Raw genomic sequence first — 16622 nt, 5'->3', positions numbered from 1 at the left:
GAACAGAAAGGAACATAAATACTTTTACAAGAACAAGATAACAATAATGTGAAACTGCTACTTCACGGCATAACAATATACTTGTTATGTCGCGTTTTGTAACCAGAGTCTCCTGGAGGGAGAGTGGGCATTGTGTGTATAGATCTATACGGGACTGACAATCCCGCATCCCGACTGTTCGCTACAGTTTGGCCGGCAGGCCAAGGGGTGACAAATGTCACATCCTTTTCGACGCCAGCAGGTCGTCGTGTTAAAAACTTGTCAATCAGTATGGTTATAACCACATCACATTTTAACCTTAATTAACAAATTGGTTTTAAGGTAGTTAGTGCTTCAGTAGTCACTTTATACAACATTACTGTACACTTTCATTTTCTCATTATATTCATATAGTGATATTCTCACATAAATGGTAATGCAAACTATTTTCTAGTAAAGATAGTCTTAAACTTGGGAAAACATACATTATTACAAAAGACAAACAGAACAGTCGGGTTTTGGTACATTCAGTTAGAAGGGGGCCTATAATGCTAACTTTATGATTCCTTAGTGGATACATTAGGGATATATATTAATAGGATCCGACAGACAGTAGGATGTGTGCTTTCCGCTTCATTTCATGTTCCTTGTTTGGTTGTGGGCTTAGAGCAGATTCACACAATCTACTATCTATTCGATCTTTTATATATATATATATATATATATATATATATATATATATATATATATATATATATATATATATATCCTGTATACACCAAGTAATCATAAGGAGTATCAGGTATGGGTCAGGTCATAGCATACAAATTCAGTATACCGTTTTCTAGTACAAAAACATACTTTTCAGATAGAACATTAAGTAGGCTAAACTAGAAACTCATCCGTAAAAGGGTTTAATACACATTATTAAACCAGTATAACTTAAAGGACCTTTAGTGGTTAATTCTATAATACATTAGTTTATACATCAGGGTTATATATAATTAATATCCGACAGGCAATTGGATGTGTGTTTTCCGCCTCATTTCATGTTCCTTGTTTGGTTGTGGGCTTAGGGCAGATTCACCCATTTAACTATCGTTCGATATTAGATTATATATAGCTAGTATAAACTAAGTGATTATAGAAGGAACTATTGTGGTTACCATTTTTACTAAAGGAAATATATGATTTTCTTAAAGAATGTTTTCATCAAATATAAAGAACTATTACAGTTAACTCCGTAAGTACCAAATGAATACGCCATAGTTATATACAATGAAGATCTAACAAACAATGGGATGTGTGACTTCCGCCTCATTTCCTGTTCCTTGTTTGGTTGTGGGCTTAGGGCAGATTCACACAATCGATTGTCTGTTACTCTAAATTGTATATAACTTGTATCTATTTAGTACTCATAGAAGGAATTGTAGAGTCGTTTTTACTTATCAATTATCACATAAGAAAATATAGGATTTTATGGAGGAACAGGCGAACTTTTCAAAAAGAACTTATAGTTTACTTTTCATAACTAAAATACTTATGAACTCACCAGCTTAAATGCTGATCTACTCTTTCAAAATAACTTGTATTCTCAGGAAACTAGTAGACAGGTACACGCACAGGGATTCAGAAGATGGAGCATGGTAGCTTCATGTCTTGTTTTGTTAATTGCTTTGGAGTCAATCTTTTGTGAATCTAATACATTGTAAACACTTTAATATTAATGCAATGGTTGTTTGTTACTTTGATTACTATGATGCATGTGTTGTGATACTAAGTATAACGTCATCCGCCCCCGAACGTTTCCGCCGTTCCGGTTTGGGGGTGTGACATTATTCATTCAAAATACATCTTTGTGTTAACATGATCTTTTCCTGCATTTACATTTCAAATGTTTTGTTCGTTGGGTATATTCTTGATAATACAAATTCTTTAAGAATATTCAAAACCATTCTGCAAGAATAGTTTATTCTGTAAGAATATTATTGTTGTATTCTGATAGAATTGTAGTTAATTAGTTATATGTTTAATGTGCAGTTATTACAAGTGTATCACTACAAAATATTTGGCAATGAATTTATGATAGAAATGGCTTGAAGAATGGCTTGAAGACCTGATGGGAAAGGCTCCTTGTATAAAATCATTCTCATGCAATACAATTCTGACAAAATATCAATCTCACAAAATGTCAATCTCATAGAATGCTACCATATTTTGAAGTGGCTTAGAGGTCAAACATATAAAAGACATCTAGAAACGAAACAAGAAAGTGAATGAGGATTCTTTCAAGAATGTAGATATTTTTTTTGCAAGAGATTTCAAGAATGAATGTAGTTTATGTTCATAGTTGTATTCTTTAAGAATGAATGTAATTACTTATTCTAAACTATTAAACTTCGTCTTATATAAAATTTATATTCATTAAAAATTATTGATCAAGTTGTATACCATTCTGACAGAATTACAGAATATCATTGTAACAAAATAACATTCTGATAGAATAAAATCGGTTCATGTTTACAAATTACGTTTGAAATTGAATTAATTTGAAAAAAATCAGATTTTTTAAATCAAAATCATTAATTATCCCATAAATCTCGATTTTTTCTTTTTTAAATTTGTCTCAATTGACTAAAATGCCCTTATGCTGAAATTTGTATGATTATATGGTACATGTTACCTTATTGTACTATCATAGACCCTCAGATCATGACCCTTGATTCTATTCCATCTGATGGTCCAGATTTGTGCATTCTGACATACAATTTTTAGTAGAAACAAAATAACCTAAGCCTATATATATATATATATATATATATATATATATATATATATATATATATATATATATATATATATATATATATATATATATACACGCGCGGTGCAGGTTATAAGTGAAGGAATTGATAAATACCCAACCCCTTTAATAAAAGGGTAAACGAGTATGGGTCATAAACGTTTAAACGAATCAAAAATTAAAATCTAAACCCATAAAATTCTTGATAAAGGAAAATGCAATTGTAGAAAACTTAGCATAAAAAGAAGTAACAAAAACAAGTAGAATCAATCAAAAGAGAGGGGATGGGGGAAAGAACAAAACTTGTACACGAAGAAACAAAGAAAGTAATGGAGCTATGAGTAGAAGTTAGCAAGGTCCTGTTTGAATGTCTTTCTGATGACATCTCTCTTGAGTTTTAGTGCTGCAGTAACGAGTCCGGATTCAGGAGTCCACGCTTCAGAAAGCAATTTGATTTTTGCAGGGATCTCAAACTTCTCCAATCTTGCTGTTTTTGCAGCCTGTACATATAATCTCCACATTATCTTATAATTATGTTGCATTCATGCCTTTGCACAAACAAGAGATTGAGAAGAAGAAAATTAAAATTCCACTACAGCATTGTAGTTTAAACTTTTTTCTTATTAAAGGCATTGTACTTTGAAAAATCTGTAGCTTTGTATTTGGATGGCATTAACTGGGTGGATTTTTCAAAGTAGAATATTGTAACATGAAGAAATAAAAGTAGGATGAGGATGATATAAGAAAAGAAAAGAAATCAATGGAAGTGGAAGTAGGTAACTATTTGTAGCCAACAAATAAATTAGGATAAGGATTAGGATTAAGAAGTGAGAAAAACAGAATTGTTGTAACTTATATTTACAAGCCAAATAAAAAGTGTAGTTTTAGTTACCTTTACAAGGGAAGTATAAACTTCCTTGAGGGTTTCTTCCATTTGGCACAAACTTGTGAAGTCATCAAAGTTGATACCTTTTTGCAAAGCCCAAGATTCGAGTGCAGGCTGTGAAGCCACCACAAGAGCCACACAGTAACTATGAAATGAATTGGCATGCACCATGATGTTATCCACATAAGGGCTAACACTAAGACCCGCCTCAACCTGTACATTGTGTGTGTGTGTGTGTATAGATATATAAGTAATAAGAAGCACTCAGAAAAAAATAAAAATTTATATATATAATGCACAAAAGGCATACCTTTCCAAGAGAAACATATTCTCCATGTTGAAGTTTCACAATATCCTTCTTACGGTCAATTATCTCAAGGCACCCATCTTTATGGAACTGCCCAACATCACCCGTGTAGAACCACCTCAACCCTCTCTTATCAACCTTTTTCCCAAAATTATATATATATAAGTCAAATGTTTGTCCCACATCAAAAAATTTATTTATCATTGGGTCACATCAGTTGATGCAAAAATTTCAGGAATTAAGAAAGAATACTATTACTTACTTTGTATACTTCCTTTGTCTTTTCATCATTTTTGAAGTAACCCAGAGTAACATTTGGCCCACCAATCACTATTTCCCCACGAGGCATAGGTGAATCACTCGTTAAGTAACCACCCTCCGCCCAATCGATTAACTGCACGACACAAAAATAATAATACAATCAATCATCAATGTCAATTGTCAAATCACAAGATTGTGCATGCAATAGCAACAGTTTTAACATTTTATTTTAGTTGATCAAATCAAACTACTATTTCAAATGCACAATATACTCATTTTAAATACAACTAAATAACACACACACACACAAAATCAACATAATGTGTACAAATGTTAATGTGAAATGTTTGATAATAGCTTGAGTACTAACACTTACAGCATCACTACTGAGATAATAAGATCCGACTAGAACTCAGAACGTAGAAAGCCGAATACTAAATAAACTTTAGAATCTATTCTATGTGTATCTAAATAAATGAAATGGTGTTGAAGAAAGACTACACTAGGTCTAAGTAATAAATAGAAGGGTTAAATGCAAGAAATAGCATCCTATTAGAGGTTTGTTCTTTGAAAAATATCTACAGTTATAGCAATGTCGTTCAAATATAAATAGAGCACAATCCAACAAAATGTGTTTTATTTCATGGAAAATAGCATATATATATATATATATATATATATATATATATATATATATATATATATATATATATATATATATATATATATCCAAGTATTAGAAAGTAAAGACAGCATGTTTACTTTAGTTCATAATGTTTTGTAAACATCTAAACGTTACTAAATTACAACATATATAATATAGTAATAGATTTTATAGAGAATATGCAAAACGAGTGGCACAATGCTAGCATTCCACATTGGAGGTCACTAGTTGAATGCTACAAAAAATTTCATTATTTGTGTTGTACTATAATATTTTCTAAAAGAAAATTTGATGTTCTCGCAATCAAATATCATTTTTTTTTCAAAAATATGAATATGAGAGACAATATTACCTTGATATAGGAGCAAGGAAGGGGTGCACCAACACGACCAACAGATGTATCATCATACTCAGAAAATGTCCCACCAGCACAAGTCTCAGTTAGACCATAACCTTGACCTATTGGAGCTCTAACATCATGGAAACACAAAATAAAGTCAGTCAGTAGATAAAGGACTTATATCATGTCCATTGTTTATTTTTTTTACACTCAGAAAAGGTCACTGCTGTAATTTAGTCCATATCATTCCTAAGAAACTTTAGAAGCTACTGTTTTAAAAAATGACAAAATACACAAAGAAACTTTCACCATTTTATTGCTTTAGCCACTTGACTATTTTCTATACTCCTTTTTACTGTTTTAGAGAAAAAGATTTTTACATTAACACAGAATACAGAAAAGCACAATGTCTTGTCGATTTAGCCACTGAACTATTATTATAATAAACATTAAAAAATCAGTAGCTAAATCAATAAAATTGTGAAAGTGCATTGTGTTTTCTCTTTTTCAAAATCGAGTAACCTAGAAAAAGCGTGTTTTTTTTCTTTAATGGTCAAAAAAAGTATTAGAGGTGAATCAGAAAAGAGTGGGTAATTGGATAAAAATGTGGAGGCTAAATCTGAACTTGTTTGTCCATTTCAGTATTATGGAAGCTACTTGTAAAATGAGTAAGTTTTTGGTCTATATTAACAAGTAACAGATGCAGCCCATCGGCATTATCAATGAACAAAAAAAGGGTTGAATGCAAGAAATAGCAACATAGTTTCATTTATCTGTTGTGTGTGTTGTAGCATCCTGATAGCAATGGCATGATTATGAATTTGATACCTCTCATCTACTTATGAAACCGACTTGTAACTAATTAATTGACTTAACTGCCCTTCTCTACTCTATTATTAAAAAGTGTAATGAACAAAAAATCACTCAAGTTATTTTCTTTTCTTATTAAGGCATTGATTGTACTTTGCAAAGGTGGGATGCGATTATAGAATTGTAGTTTCTCCAATAATAACTAAGGAAAATTGCTTTTTATTTGGTTGATCAGGTAGTAAAAAAAAAAAGAATTGATATTTGTTGCAAGTGGAGAGATGAGGAATTTTGTTAGTGGTAGTGGTAGTAGAGGAAAGTAACCCGAGACAAATGTTGATAAATCTTTGAGTATCAGCAGACAAAGGGGCGCCTCCAGAAAGAATAAAGCGGATACGACCACCCAAAATGGCTCGGACCTTTCTGAAGACAAGAAAGCTCCACAGAAACTTTTCTAATCCCCATGCCCCAAACCAACTCCCATTAATTGCAGACAACCGCCGACCATACGCCAAATCAAACAACTTCTTTGATACTCCGCCTGCTGAATCCACCTGAAACACAATTCAATTCTCATCTCCACTTCCCCAATATATATATATATATATATATATATATATATATATATATATATATATACATAATGCAAAAACCTACTTTCATTTATTTCTGTATACCATCCTATTGTTACGCTGTATTTACTTACTCATGCATTGTATTTTTTTTTTTTCCTAAAAACAAAAACAAAAGACTCCATGTTTTCACCCTCTTTCGATTTCGACACTGCATTAGTTTTTGTTTCAAACCGATATTTTCCAACTTTCTTCAAATTTGACCTTTTCATTTTTGTTCAATGGCACAAAATACACCACATTTTCATCTTTTTTCGATTTTCCAATTTTTGTTCTAAACACACTTTGCTTTCACTTTTTTTTTTTTTTGACATGGCATTTTCCAACTCAGTATGGTATGGGGTAGAACAATGCCAAGTTCGATTTAAAATAAAAGATAATTATAATTTGAAAAATCTACGCATATATTGGAATTTATATATATTTATAGGCATGAAATTTTAAGCAACCTTGTTGCGCACACCATCTCGAACACGATCAAGAATAGCTGGAACGGATGCCATTAATGTTGGCCTTAGAGTGGATGCATCTCCCTTTGTGCCCCTCTTAATTTTGCTTGATGTATCTGTAAGAGTTAAAGGGGATCCATAACCGATTGAACTTCCTACAGCTGCAATCAGATTCTGTCACATCAAATATAAAAGGGTTAAAACACATACCAATCTACTTCCATTTACTTGTTTATTAGTATAATTTATACTTCCTTTTCTTCTTCTCATTACACCATTCAACCTTCACAAATCTCATCCAAATACAACACAGCTGTAATGGACTAGATTTCTTGACCCAATAACTGGGTAAACTTTTCAGACTACAATGCCTTAATAAGAAAAACAAAATGAATGTTCCTATAATATACAATACACAAACTGAAATCATAATATTTTTGGAAAGAAATAAATATGATATTTCAACTAATTTATTATAATTATACCTCGGCTGCAAGTTCAAGAATATGTGCCAGTGGTAAGTATGCTAAATAAACATCCTTGCCTCCTAAGCCAGGCACAATGGTCATCACAGCAGAAACTGTAGCTAAAACATTGCTGTGTGTCATCATTACTCCCTGCATAGAGCCAAAACATATATATACTCAGCAATCATTCAACAGTATTCGTCTAGAAAAGTAATATAATATCAAATTCCTAAATCATATACTTACACAGAATTTAATGATCTTCAAAATTTTCTTTACAATATAGATGATTGAGTGTTGAGCAATTCAATCATCTAGCTCAACACCTTTACAACACTTGATAGGAGAATAATCTATTGCACTATATTAAAGAATTTCATATTTAAAAGGGTTCAATGCAAGAAACAGCCACGTACTTTCATTTATTTGTTTATAATAGCATCCTGCTTTTATTTTTCCCTATAACAGCATTGTACTATACAAAACTCCCCAACTATAGCCAATTTTCATCGCTATTATTCGGTAGATTTTTCAAAGTACAATGTCCTGGTAAGAAAAAAGTTGAAAGTAGAATGCTATATTTGGACAGATTTTCAAAGTACAATACCTTCATAAGAAAAAAAAATGAAAGTGTAATGTTAATAGAAATAAATGAAAGCAGGATGCTATAATACAGAAATAAATGAAAGTGTGTTGCTGTTTATCGCATTTAGACCTAATTAAAAAAGGTTAAATGCAAAGAAACAAACGTCCGTTCATTTCTGCCTATAACAGCGTTGTACTTTAAAAACTGGCAATGCAATCCAAATACAAAGCAATTTTCATTTCTATAATTGCATATACGAAAAAATTGAAACTACAGTGCTAAAATTGGGTAGATTTTTCAGAGTATAATGTCTTAATAAGAAACATGAATGCTAAAATTGGGCAGATCTGTCAAAGTACAATGCCATAATAATAAGATATAAAGTGGAAATACGGTGTTGTAATAGAAACAAATCAAAGTATGATGCCAATTGTCATTCCTAATTAAAATGGCAAACGAAAATATTAAGGAATAAGAATTGTAATGTGGTAATAACCTTAGGTAAGCCAGTACTTCCACTTGTATACATAATGACTGCAACATCAGCTGGGAGTGGTAGATCTGCATCAACAGGCTTCTCTCTGCCAATTTGTTCTACTTCAGAATACGAATACATTTTCCAACTGCTGCTTCCATCACTCAACATATCATCATCATCCATGCATATTACACGTTCTACCGTGTCTATTTGTCCACTTATATCTAGAAGCTTCTTCAGCTCTTTGTTTCCACAAATTACAGTAGTAACCTCAGTCTGAAAAAAGAAACAATACTTTTTTAGATGTAACTAACTATCTTCTTTAAATTTGGAATTCATATGATATATCCATTTTGAATAGGTTGATCGTGCCACGAAAGCAAATACGTATCACTCTTTTGGGAATAGAAGAGTAAAGTTTATCGTTCCAACTATTTTTGATTGACCAAAATCATAGTACCTCATTTTAAGCATTATTAGATTTATCAACAAGATAAATAGGAATTAATAGTTAGATTTTTTATTATTATTCAATGTTTAGAAAATGGAAGCAAAAAGATCACAATCGAAAAACTAATGATACATAAGTTTAGCAATATTCATGGTGTTACCAACCAATGGGGAATTATAATATTGATATGATCCAAAAATTATGTACCCCTATCTAAATTCGTCATGCAGAAGATATATATTAACAGATTTAGACGAATTGTAGGAGTCCTAAGGGCACACTCGAATGCTATCTCCAAGTGTTGTTTTTATAAATATAAATAGAGAAAGATAAAAAGACTGAATAATAAGTAGGAGTTTAGTTAACATCCTATGATATGAACAATTCAAGCTTAATTGTCATGGTCTAAATGCATCTTTTATGAGACAACAGATGTAACGATTTAGCTTTATGATGATTCTGTAGCTTACATATATGAAGGAATCAACTAAGGAATGGAATGAAACGAAGCCATTAGTCACTCTTGTCTGATGGACTGGACTAAACTAATTTTTAGGAAGGTGATTTTGTTGATTCCATTCCTTGACCAGGATGTTTTTCAATCCATCATGGAATGAAATGAAGTGCCCATGTTTATTTATGTTATGTATATGTATATGTATGTAGCTCTTATTATGTTTAATTGTTTATTTCTATAAATAAAAAAATTAAAAAATGTAACGAGTAGAGTTAAAAACTTGCACATTTTATTTACATAATAATATAACAGAAAAATATGAAATTCATTCTATTCCTACAAGCCATCCAACAAAACAAAATGTCTTCCTTTGAGTTATGTCTTGGGGGGGGGGGGCCATGCCCTGCTTCTCTAATATTGTTAGTAGTGTGGGTGCCACTGCCTCAAAGATTGTTTATTTGGTTTTCTTTTATATATAATATACCAAAAATAAAAGGAAGGACGAAATACCTCGTTTAATGAGTGGCAGATGGCTTCTTCTCCCAAAGATGCATACATGGTGACAACAGTGAGATTGCGCCTGAAACAAGCCTGATTGATAGGAATATATATATATATATATATATATATATATATATATATATATATATATATATATATAGGATAAGATGGTTAGTAAAGTTACAGTAGAAAATCATACTGCATCTTAATCATGATGCAAAAGCAAAAGCAGGTTTTGGTACCTGCAGTGCAATAAACCATTCCTCCCGTGTATCCGCAAAGATTGCTACACGTTCTCCAGTTGTATGCCCAACTTGCACCAACCCAGATGCAAAATTGCACACAGTTTCAAACACTTGACCATAACTCATCCACTCATAATCACCAAGATGAAGCTTTTCAAATAACCTCCCATCTGCATGTACTTGTGTCTCCCTGGATATTAATTTCCGTGTTCCAAGCAGATTTTTGTCACCATGCTGCTTGCATGCCTGCTCAAAAAGCTCTGCAAGAGTTTTTATCCCTTCCCATGCTGTTTCCACTGGAGATGCAAACCGGTGGTTTCTGATCGCATACCCACCTTCCCCTTCCACGTCAGCATCAGCAGCCAAACCTCGGATTTTTCCTTTTCTAGAGCTCCGAAGGGCAAGAGTCAGTACAAGAGGAGCCAACACACCCACAATATACGCACTCATCCCCAGATTGCTCTTACAACTGAAACAACAATTCACTGCTCCTGCTCAACAAGGCATGTATACTAATAACAAAGCTGCAACCAAACTATACAATTACTGTAAAACTTTATAAACATGCATGCCTCAACCACAAGATTAAGATTACAAATGTTGGCCCAATGAGTCCATACATAAATTTATCCTTCCTTGTGTCGGGTCGTAATCTGCTAAGCTGGTTTCATCATTTTGTTTTTTTTTTTTTTACTTTTACCCTTGGCTTGGTTGCTGGATTGGAAATTTGGAATTGTGATTGATAACTTTATATTTGTCATCAGTTTATAGTAACTTCCTTCAACTGAGATGGAAGGTGAACAACAAAAAATAATATTGCTAAATACAATATATGCAATTGTAAGCACAGTTTGGTTCTGAAAGCAAAACCGAACCAAAAAGTTCAGGCGTCACATTGTAAAACCAAATTATGTTTGGTTTTTAAGGTTGTTTTTATTACTTTTCAGGTTTTTATTATTCTTTAATTTTAATATTTCTCATTACCAAGCTTATAAACTTTAACAAAAAAACAAGCAATTTACTCAAAGTATACTAAAAAAATAATGCAAGAGCAACACGACGTAAAGGTATGTCCATTATTCTAAGTTTTCGATGGGAATCATATAACTATTTTTAACTTTTAAAATATTTAATGAATTAAACAACCTTGTTTTGGATCTTTTAGTTCAGTTTGGTTTTTGTATAAAAGAAACCAAAGTCAGCCTAAAAGTTGGGTTTTTTCTAGAAATCAAACACCAGCCCATCGGTTATTAAAACGGTTTGACTTTTCAGTTGTGATTTTTTTGCAGTTCCTATCAAGTGAATGATAATAATTGGATTGGATGATCTTAAGTTTTGCATCACCATCTCAAGTAAAGATTTGATTATCTTGGTTCCCTTTGACTTTTTGGTAGCATTCAGTGATGCATCAGCGTCACATACACAATCTCGTGTATTGTTTGTGTTTGATGATATCGAGATCACTAGTGACTCCTTAGAGGAGATTGTAGCTATAAAAAAATTGCGTTGAATGGAAATTTTAGATTAATAACTTTAAAAAATTTTACCTATTTACTAGACATTGTGGTTGTTTGTTCTCACAAAGGCATCTTTATGTGGTAGAGAAAGTATACATATCATGTAAAAATGGTAACCAGTCCCACAGCTCGACATGGGGGAAGATAAATCACAATGTCAGAAGAGCAAGGAAAGGTGATGCCCAGTTAAACTTAAGACCTCTCTCAGTTATGGATTCTCGCCTCCTTTTCCACTAGTGAAAGTATCCATATCTTGTGTGAGTTGGATAGTCACATTGTAGATTCTCATATGGCCTCGAATCACAAGCTTCACCCATATGATAGAGAGCTTCTTGATAGGGATTAGGGAAGGAACATTACAAAAGTTGTGTAGTTGAACTATTTTCTAATACTTCATATGTCTTTCCCTCACAATTACTTGTGTAAATTGCAAAGATGAGTACTCAGGCTTTTTAAAATGGAAGGTGTTATGATTTATTGGTCCTAATTACTTTTCACCTGTTGACTGTTGTCCCAATCTAATCATCATAGTTAATGAAAAAGCTCGTTGTAAAACTCTTTATTAACATATGAATTATGATTTTCATGACACACACACACACAACAAGGAAAATGCCAGAGTTCTAGATGATAAAGGGACCTCTCATTAGTACATATTTTTATCTAATTGTGTAGCACATATTTAACTATAAGAAGCTTGGTTAATTAAGCCGTTGGTTATATGAAAGCTGTCAGTGCCAACAGTTTATAGCTTATACTCGGTGTCTAGCACCATGTAGCTTCCACTGTAACATAAAGAAACGAAGAAGGGGGGTAAGTCGGTGAAAGTGAGAACAGGACACGAATTATCCAGGCCATTTATGATCAGAGTCAAAAACCCTCAAAAGCAAGCATTTTCTAATACTTTAAATATCTTGAAAGCAACTTAAATGTAAAAGTCAAATTTGGGGGATAAAACAAATTAAATGTAAAACTCAAATTCTTAAGACAAAAAGTCCTAGGTTTGAATCCAAATCGGATTCTCGCCGATCAACAATGTGCAGTGACAGTGAGAAGAGACGAAAGAAATAAGTAAAAGTGATCGCAAGAGGACATCAAAGGCGGATGACACTATACACCAAAACTAGAGAAGGAATCACAAGTTGAGAAGTACGGAACATACCTCGAGCGTGGTATCTGAAGACGCAAATGACGAAGAAATTTGAGAGGTGAAAGTGTAGAGAGGTCGATAAATAGTGGCGGTAGCAGGGGCGGAGATACCAAGGAGCAGAGCCAGAGGGTTGTACGTTGTAGTTTCAGACGGGAGTGACAGAGGTAAAACTAGAATGTTGAAACCTGAGTGGACTATCTGTGTTTTGGCGATTGGCTATTGGCGCGTGGGAAGAATACAATAATAAGAACCGTGATGAAAATGATTTGTGTGTACCAAGTCCAACGGCCTGGGTTCCGTATTTATTATTCTTATTTTATTTATTATATACTGTATATTAAATATTAAATTTAGAAGTATAGTTTGGTTAATTTTTTGCCCAATGTTTTTTTAGATTTTGTTGTTTTTTTTTTAATTTGCTTGGTATTCTTTGTTGTTTTTATATTTTGGCATGTTTAGTTCCTTTTATATTTTAATAGATTTAGTCCCTGCAAAATCTTTTGGCATATTTAGTCATTGCAACAAAGGTTATATATTGATTGATTTAGTCCTTGCAACAAAGGTTTTAAAATTTGATAGATTTACTCTCTGTAATTTTTTAATTTATAGAAAAGGTCCCTGTAAAGTTTTTTTTCAAAAACATTTCATATGTGTAACATTTTTGTATTTTTGTAGGTTTTGACCCCTGTGTACAAAACTAATTAAAAAAAATTGTTCCCGTAATTTACATAAATGTCTACGTGCTTCATAATTCTGTCACCATATTTTGTGGAGTTGTCGCTTCTACTCCTTGGCTTTCACTAAACTACTGATCACATGACTACACGTAAAAATAAACAATAAAAATTATATATATATATATATTCAATTCATCAAGAGTACTACAACACCATAGAAACTCGCATGCTTCCTAAACTTCGTAATATCTGACAATGTTCTCGACAAAGTAAAGTCACGTGACAACAAGATGCAAATAATCATCGCCTCCCTCTAGGAAGAAATCAAAGAAGCAATTGTCGACCACAGGAAACTCATGAAAGAACTCCTTGACAATTAGCTATCAACCGTTCCCTCTTTTTTGTTAGTTATGTCTGATTAGTCAACGTCCAACCAATTTCCTTTTTTGATATTGTATATGTAATAGTTTTTTCATCATTTGTATGAACGTCATGCTCTAAAATAAGACGTTGACACTACTTTAACTTCTACTTTGCCGTTTGAACTTATCATCACACGCAAATAACTACAAAATAAAAAAAAATGAAAATAGATACACACAATGCACACTTACAAGTAGAAACATTGCTTCTCATAATTAAAGAATATCAATGTTTAACATTTTTAGAATACATTGCATCAACCTCAACTGTAAAAAAATTTAAAAGTACAATCCCAGCCATTACACAAAACAGAAAATATATATATATAAAAAATTTATCTAACTCGGGGCAAAGCCCAGGATCTTTTTCTAGTTTTTATTATTTTTATCATTTTATGTTTTGGTATAATATTATTATAATAATATTTACTTGAATGTATATTTATGTAATAATATTATGTTAAATTATATTCATATTAATAAGAGTAGCGTTGATGAACAGTGACAAGTATTTTGGTGGGTTTTCCGGTATGGCTCTTATTAGTGGGAAATGTTGCTTATTGGTTGGTTTGGAGCTAATTTCTTTTGCTTCTCCACGTGTCATTGCATCCTATATAGACAGAGATGCTTACAAATATCAACCGCTTTCTTGTTGTAACATCCCAAAAATTACAGAGAGATTTTTCATTTTTAAAATAGATTAACCAATTAAAACATTTATCTCAAAAACCTTGAGTGACGTTTGTTTGATTGAAACCATACAATATCATAGTTGAATTACAAAACAGCAGAAACGAATATCTTCAATACGTGTGTACAGTCCCGTCGAGCTCTTCTCACGAACAACATACAAAACATTTAATCCACAACTATAAACATAAAGCTTAGTGAGTTCCCAATATACCACATATTCCATCATATATACAATGCATCCACACAAAGTTTTCAGCTCTTGCGCCAACCTACCAAATCTCCTATCAACATACATAAAACATACATAAGAATCATATATGAAATAATTGTTGATTTAGGTGTCTAAGTCAATAACTAAATTGGTATATTCTTGAAATAAAAGCAAAGTCCTTTTTGGGTTGCCCTCGGAACTAGCAAGTGAAAAGAATTGCATTTGGAGAGAGAGAGAGAGAGAGAGAGAGTAATTTATTAATATCTTATTTAATTAGTATAATAATTAGAAATAGTAATTATTAATTAAGAGTTAATCATAAATTGATTGGAATTAATTTTGGGATTAATTAAATTAATTGGAAGTGCAAAGACTAAAGGTGACATTGTTCAAAAAGTTGAGCATTGAAGAGATTTTAGAACCTCCCTCATGGGGACGGTTTCTGTAGAGGTTACTAAGGCTTCTAGGAAGCCTTGGAGGATAAGTAAAGGATTTGGATAACTGTCTATTTTGAGATATTACTATTATATTCAATTGAGTGTTATCCAAGGATTCCTTATCACATATAAATAAGACCTTAAGGGTCATATTTTCGGCATGCCTTCTTACTCTTTTAAGAGCCGAAATTCCTTACCCCTCTCCTCTCTCCTCTTGTGTTCTTGTTGCTAAGGTTTGGGTACAAACCGTTAGAGGCATCATCTTTTTGGTGTTAGTCTTTCCGAGCTTCATAACTACAAGAATCGGTTTGATTTGTTTTCTATAACAAATCAAAAGGTACGTAACCTAAAACTTTTTAATTTCGATTTACACTAGGATTAGGCTAGTTTAGTTGTCCATTGTATGTTGCTATCAAGGTGTATGACATAGATCTTTTATATGATGCATGTATCCTATTAACTGTTAATTGTTTTTTGTATTGTACATAGTTGCTATCTATAAAACACATTAGTGGTATTAGAGCCTAGATTCGTCAAACATTGATTGCACATGACTTGAATCGATCTAAACAATTTTTTTGCAAATAATTGAGCTCACGACGTGAGCTATAGCTCTCACAACGTGAGAACAATATTTTTCATAATTTCAATAATTATCCTCCTAATCAGATTTATGGTGTTATTTTTGGTAATTATCCGATATTAATTTTGTTAGATTCCGAATTTTGAATGTCTTGTGTGATAATCCATAAAACCCTAATACTAGGAGATATCCTTAATTGATAATTTTTTAATTAGATAAATTAAAGTAAATCATCTCTTATGAATTTATTAATTAATCTAATAGTAATGTAATTAAAAGATAATTATAAATTCATAGCATGTTTAAATTGATTGTTTAATTATATGATAATTTAGATAACTAATATTTAAACCACATATTTTGAAAAGATTTAAAATACACCTTACATTATATATGATTAAAAGTTAATATATTATATGTAAAAGACAAGTCGGTCAAATCAATAGTAGGCATCATTCACGAAGCCATACTCTAATGAGGTATAAGGATAACGACCTATAAAATAACCATTGAATGGGTGTCCAGTCTCACCAACCGCTCTCTTGTATGGTGGAGGGTCGTTAGCCGAACGGGTTTGATATGACATAACCACTAAATGTATGATACTATAAAGTAACTA

The 16622-nt window shown here is 32.1% G+C and overlaps 1 protein-coding gene across 3 annotated transcripts; it reads right to left on the bottom strand.

Annotated features, from left to right (window-relative positions):
• Positions 1-2960: 2960 nt before the first annotated feature.
• LACS9 (long chain acyl-CoA synthetase 9) lies at positions 2961-13200 on the bottom strand. 3 transcript variants are annotated; one of them, XM_079045792.1, is made up of 12 exons: positions 12993-13200; positions 10311-10804; positions 10078-10158; positions 8678-8935; positions 7614-7745; positions 7129-7302; positions 6372-6601; positions 5253-5370; positions 4238-4369; positions 3979-4113; positions 3675-3881; positions 2961-3282 (listed from the first exon to the last, which is right to left on the bottom strand). In XM_079045792.1, the coding sequence occupies exons 2-12, from the start codon at positions 10761-10763 to the stop codon at positions 3118-3120; spliced, it is 2085 nt and encodes a 694-aa protein (XP_078901918.1). In that variant the 5' UTR covers positions 10764-10804; positions 12993-13200; the 3' UTR covers positions 2961-3117. The 3 variants fall into 3 exon arrangements, with proteins under 3 accessions (XP_078901918.1, XP_078901919.1, XP_078901917.1); XM_079045793.1 differs by having other exon boundaries at positions 10311-10798; XM_079045791.1 differs by having other exon boundaries at positions 10311-10782.
• Positions 13201-16622: the final 3422 nt, after the last annotated feature.

The sequence above is a fragment of the Lactuca virosa genome, chromosome 4 (assembly GCF_052849685.1).
Source record: "Lactuca virosa cultivar CGN04683 chromosome 4, Lactuca_virosa_CGN04683_v6, whole genome shotgun sequence".
Lineage (NCBI taxonomy): Eukaryota > Viridiplantae > Streptophyta > Magnoliopsida > Asterales > Asteraceae > Lactuca > Lactuca virosa.
The sequence above is the reverse complement of the archived record's forward strand: the minus strand, read 5'-3'. Positions and strand labels throughout refer to the sequence as shown.

Bases quoted from the DNA above. Each gene is read 5' to 3' on its own strand.
- LACS9 (XM_079045792.1), bottom strand. From the start codon at position 10,763: ATGAGTGCGTATATTGTGGGTGTGTTGGCTCCTCTTGTACTGACTCTT. The intron at 6,602-7,128 runs GTTGCTTAAAAT...ATTGTGTTTCAG, and splicing joins GAGATGGTGTGCGCAACAAG to GTGGATTCAGCAGGCGGAGT. The intron at 3,283-3,674 runs GTAACTAAAACT...TTATATGTACAG, and splicing joins TTTATACTTCCCTTGTAAAG to GCTGCAAAAACAGCAAGATT.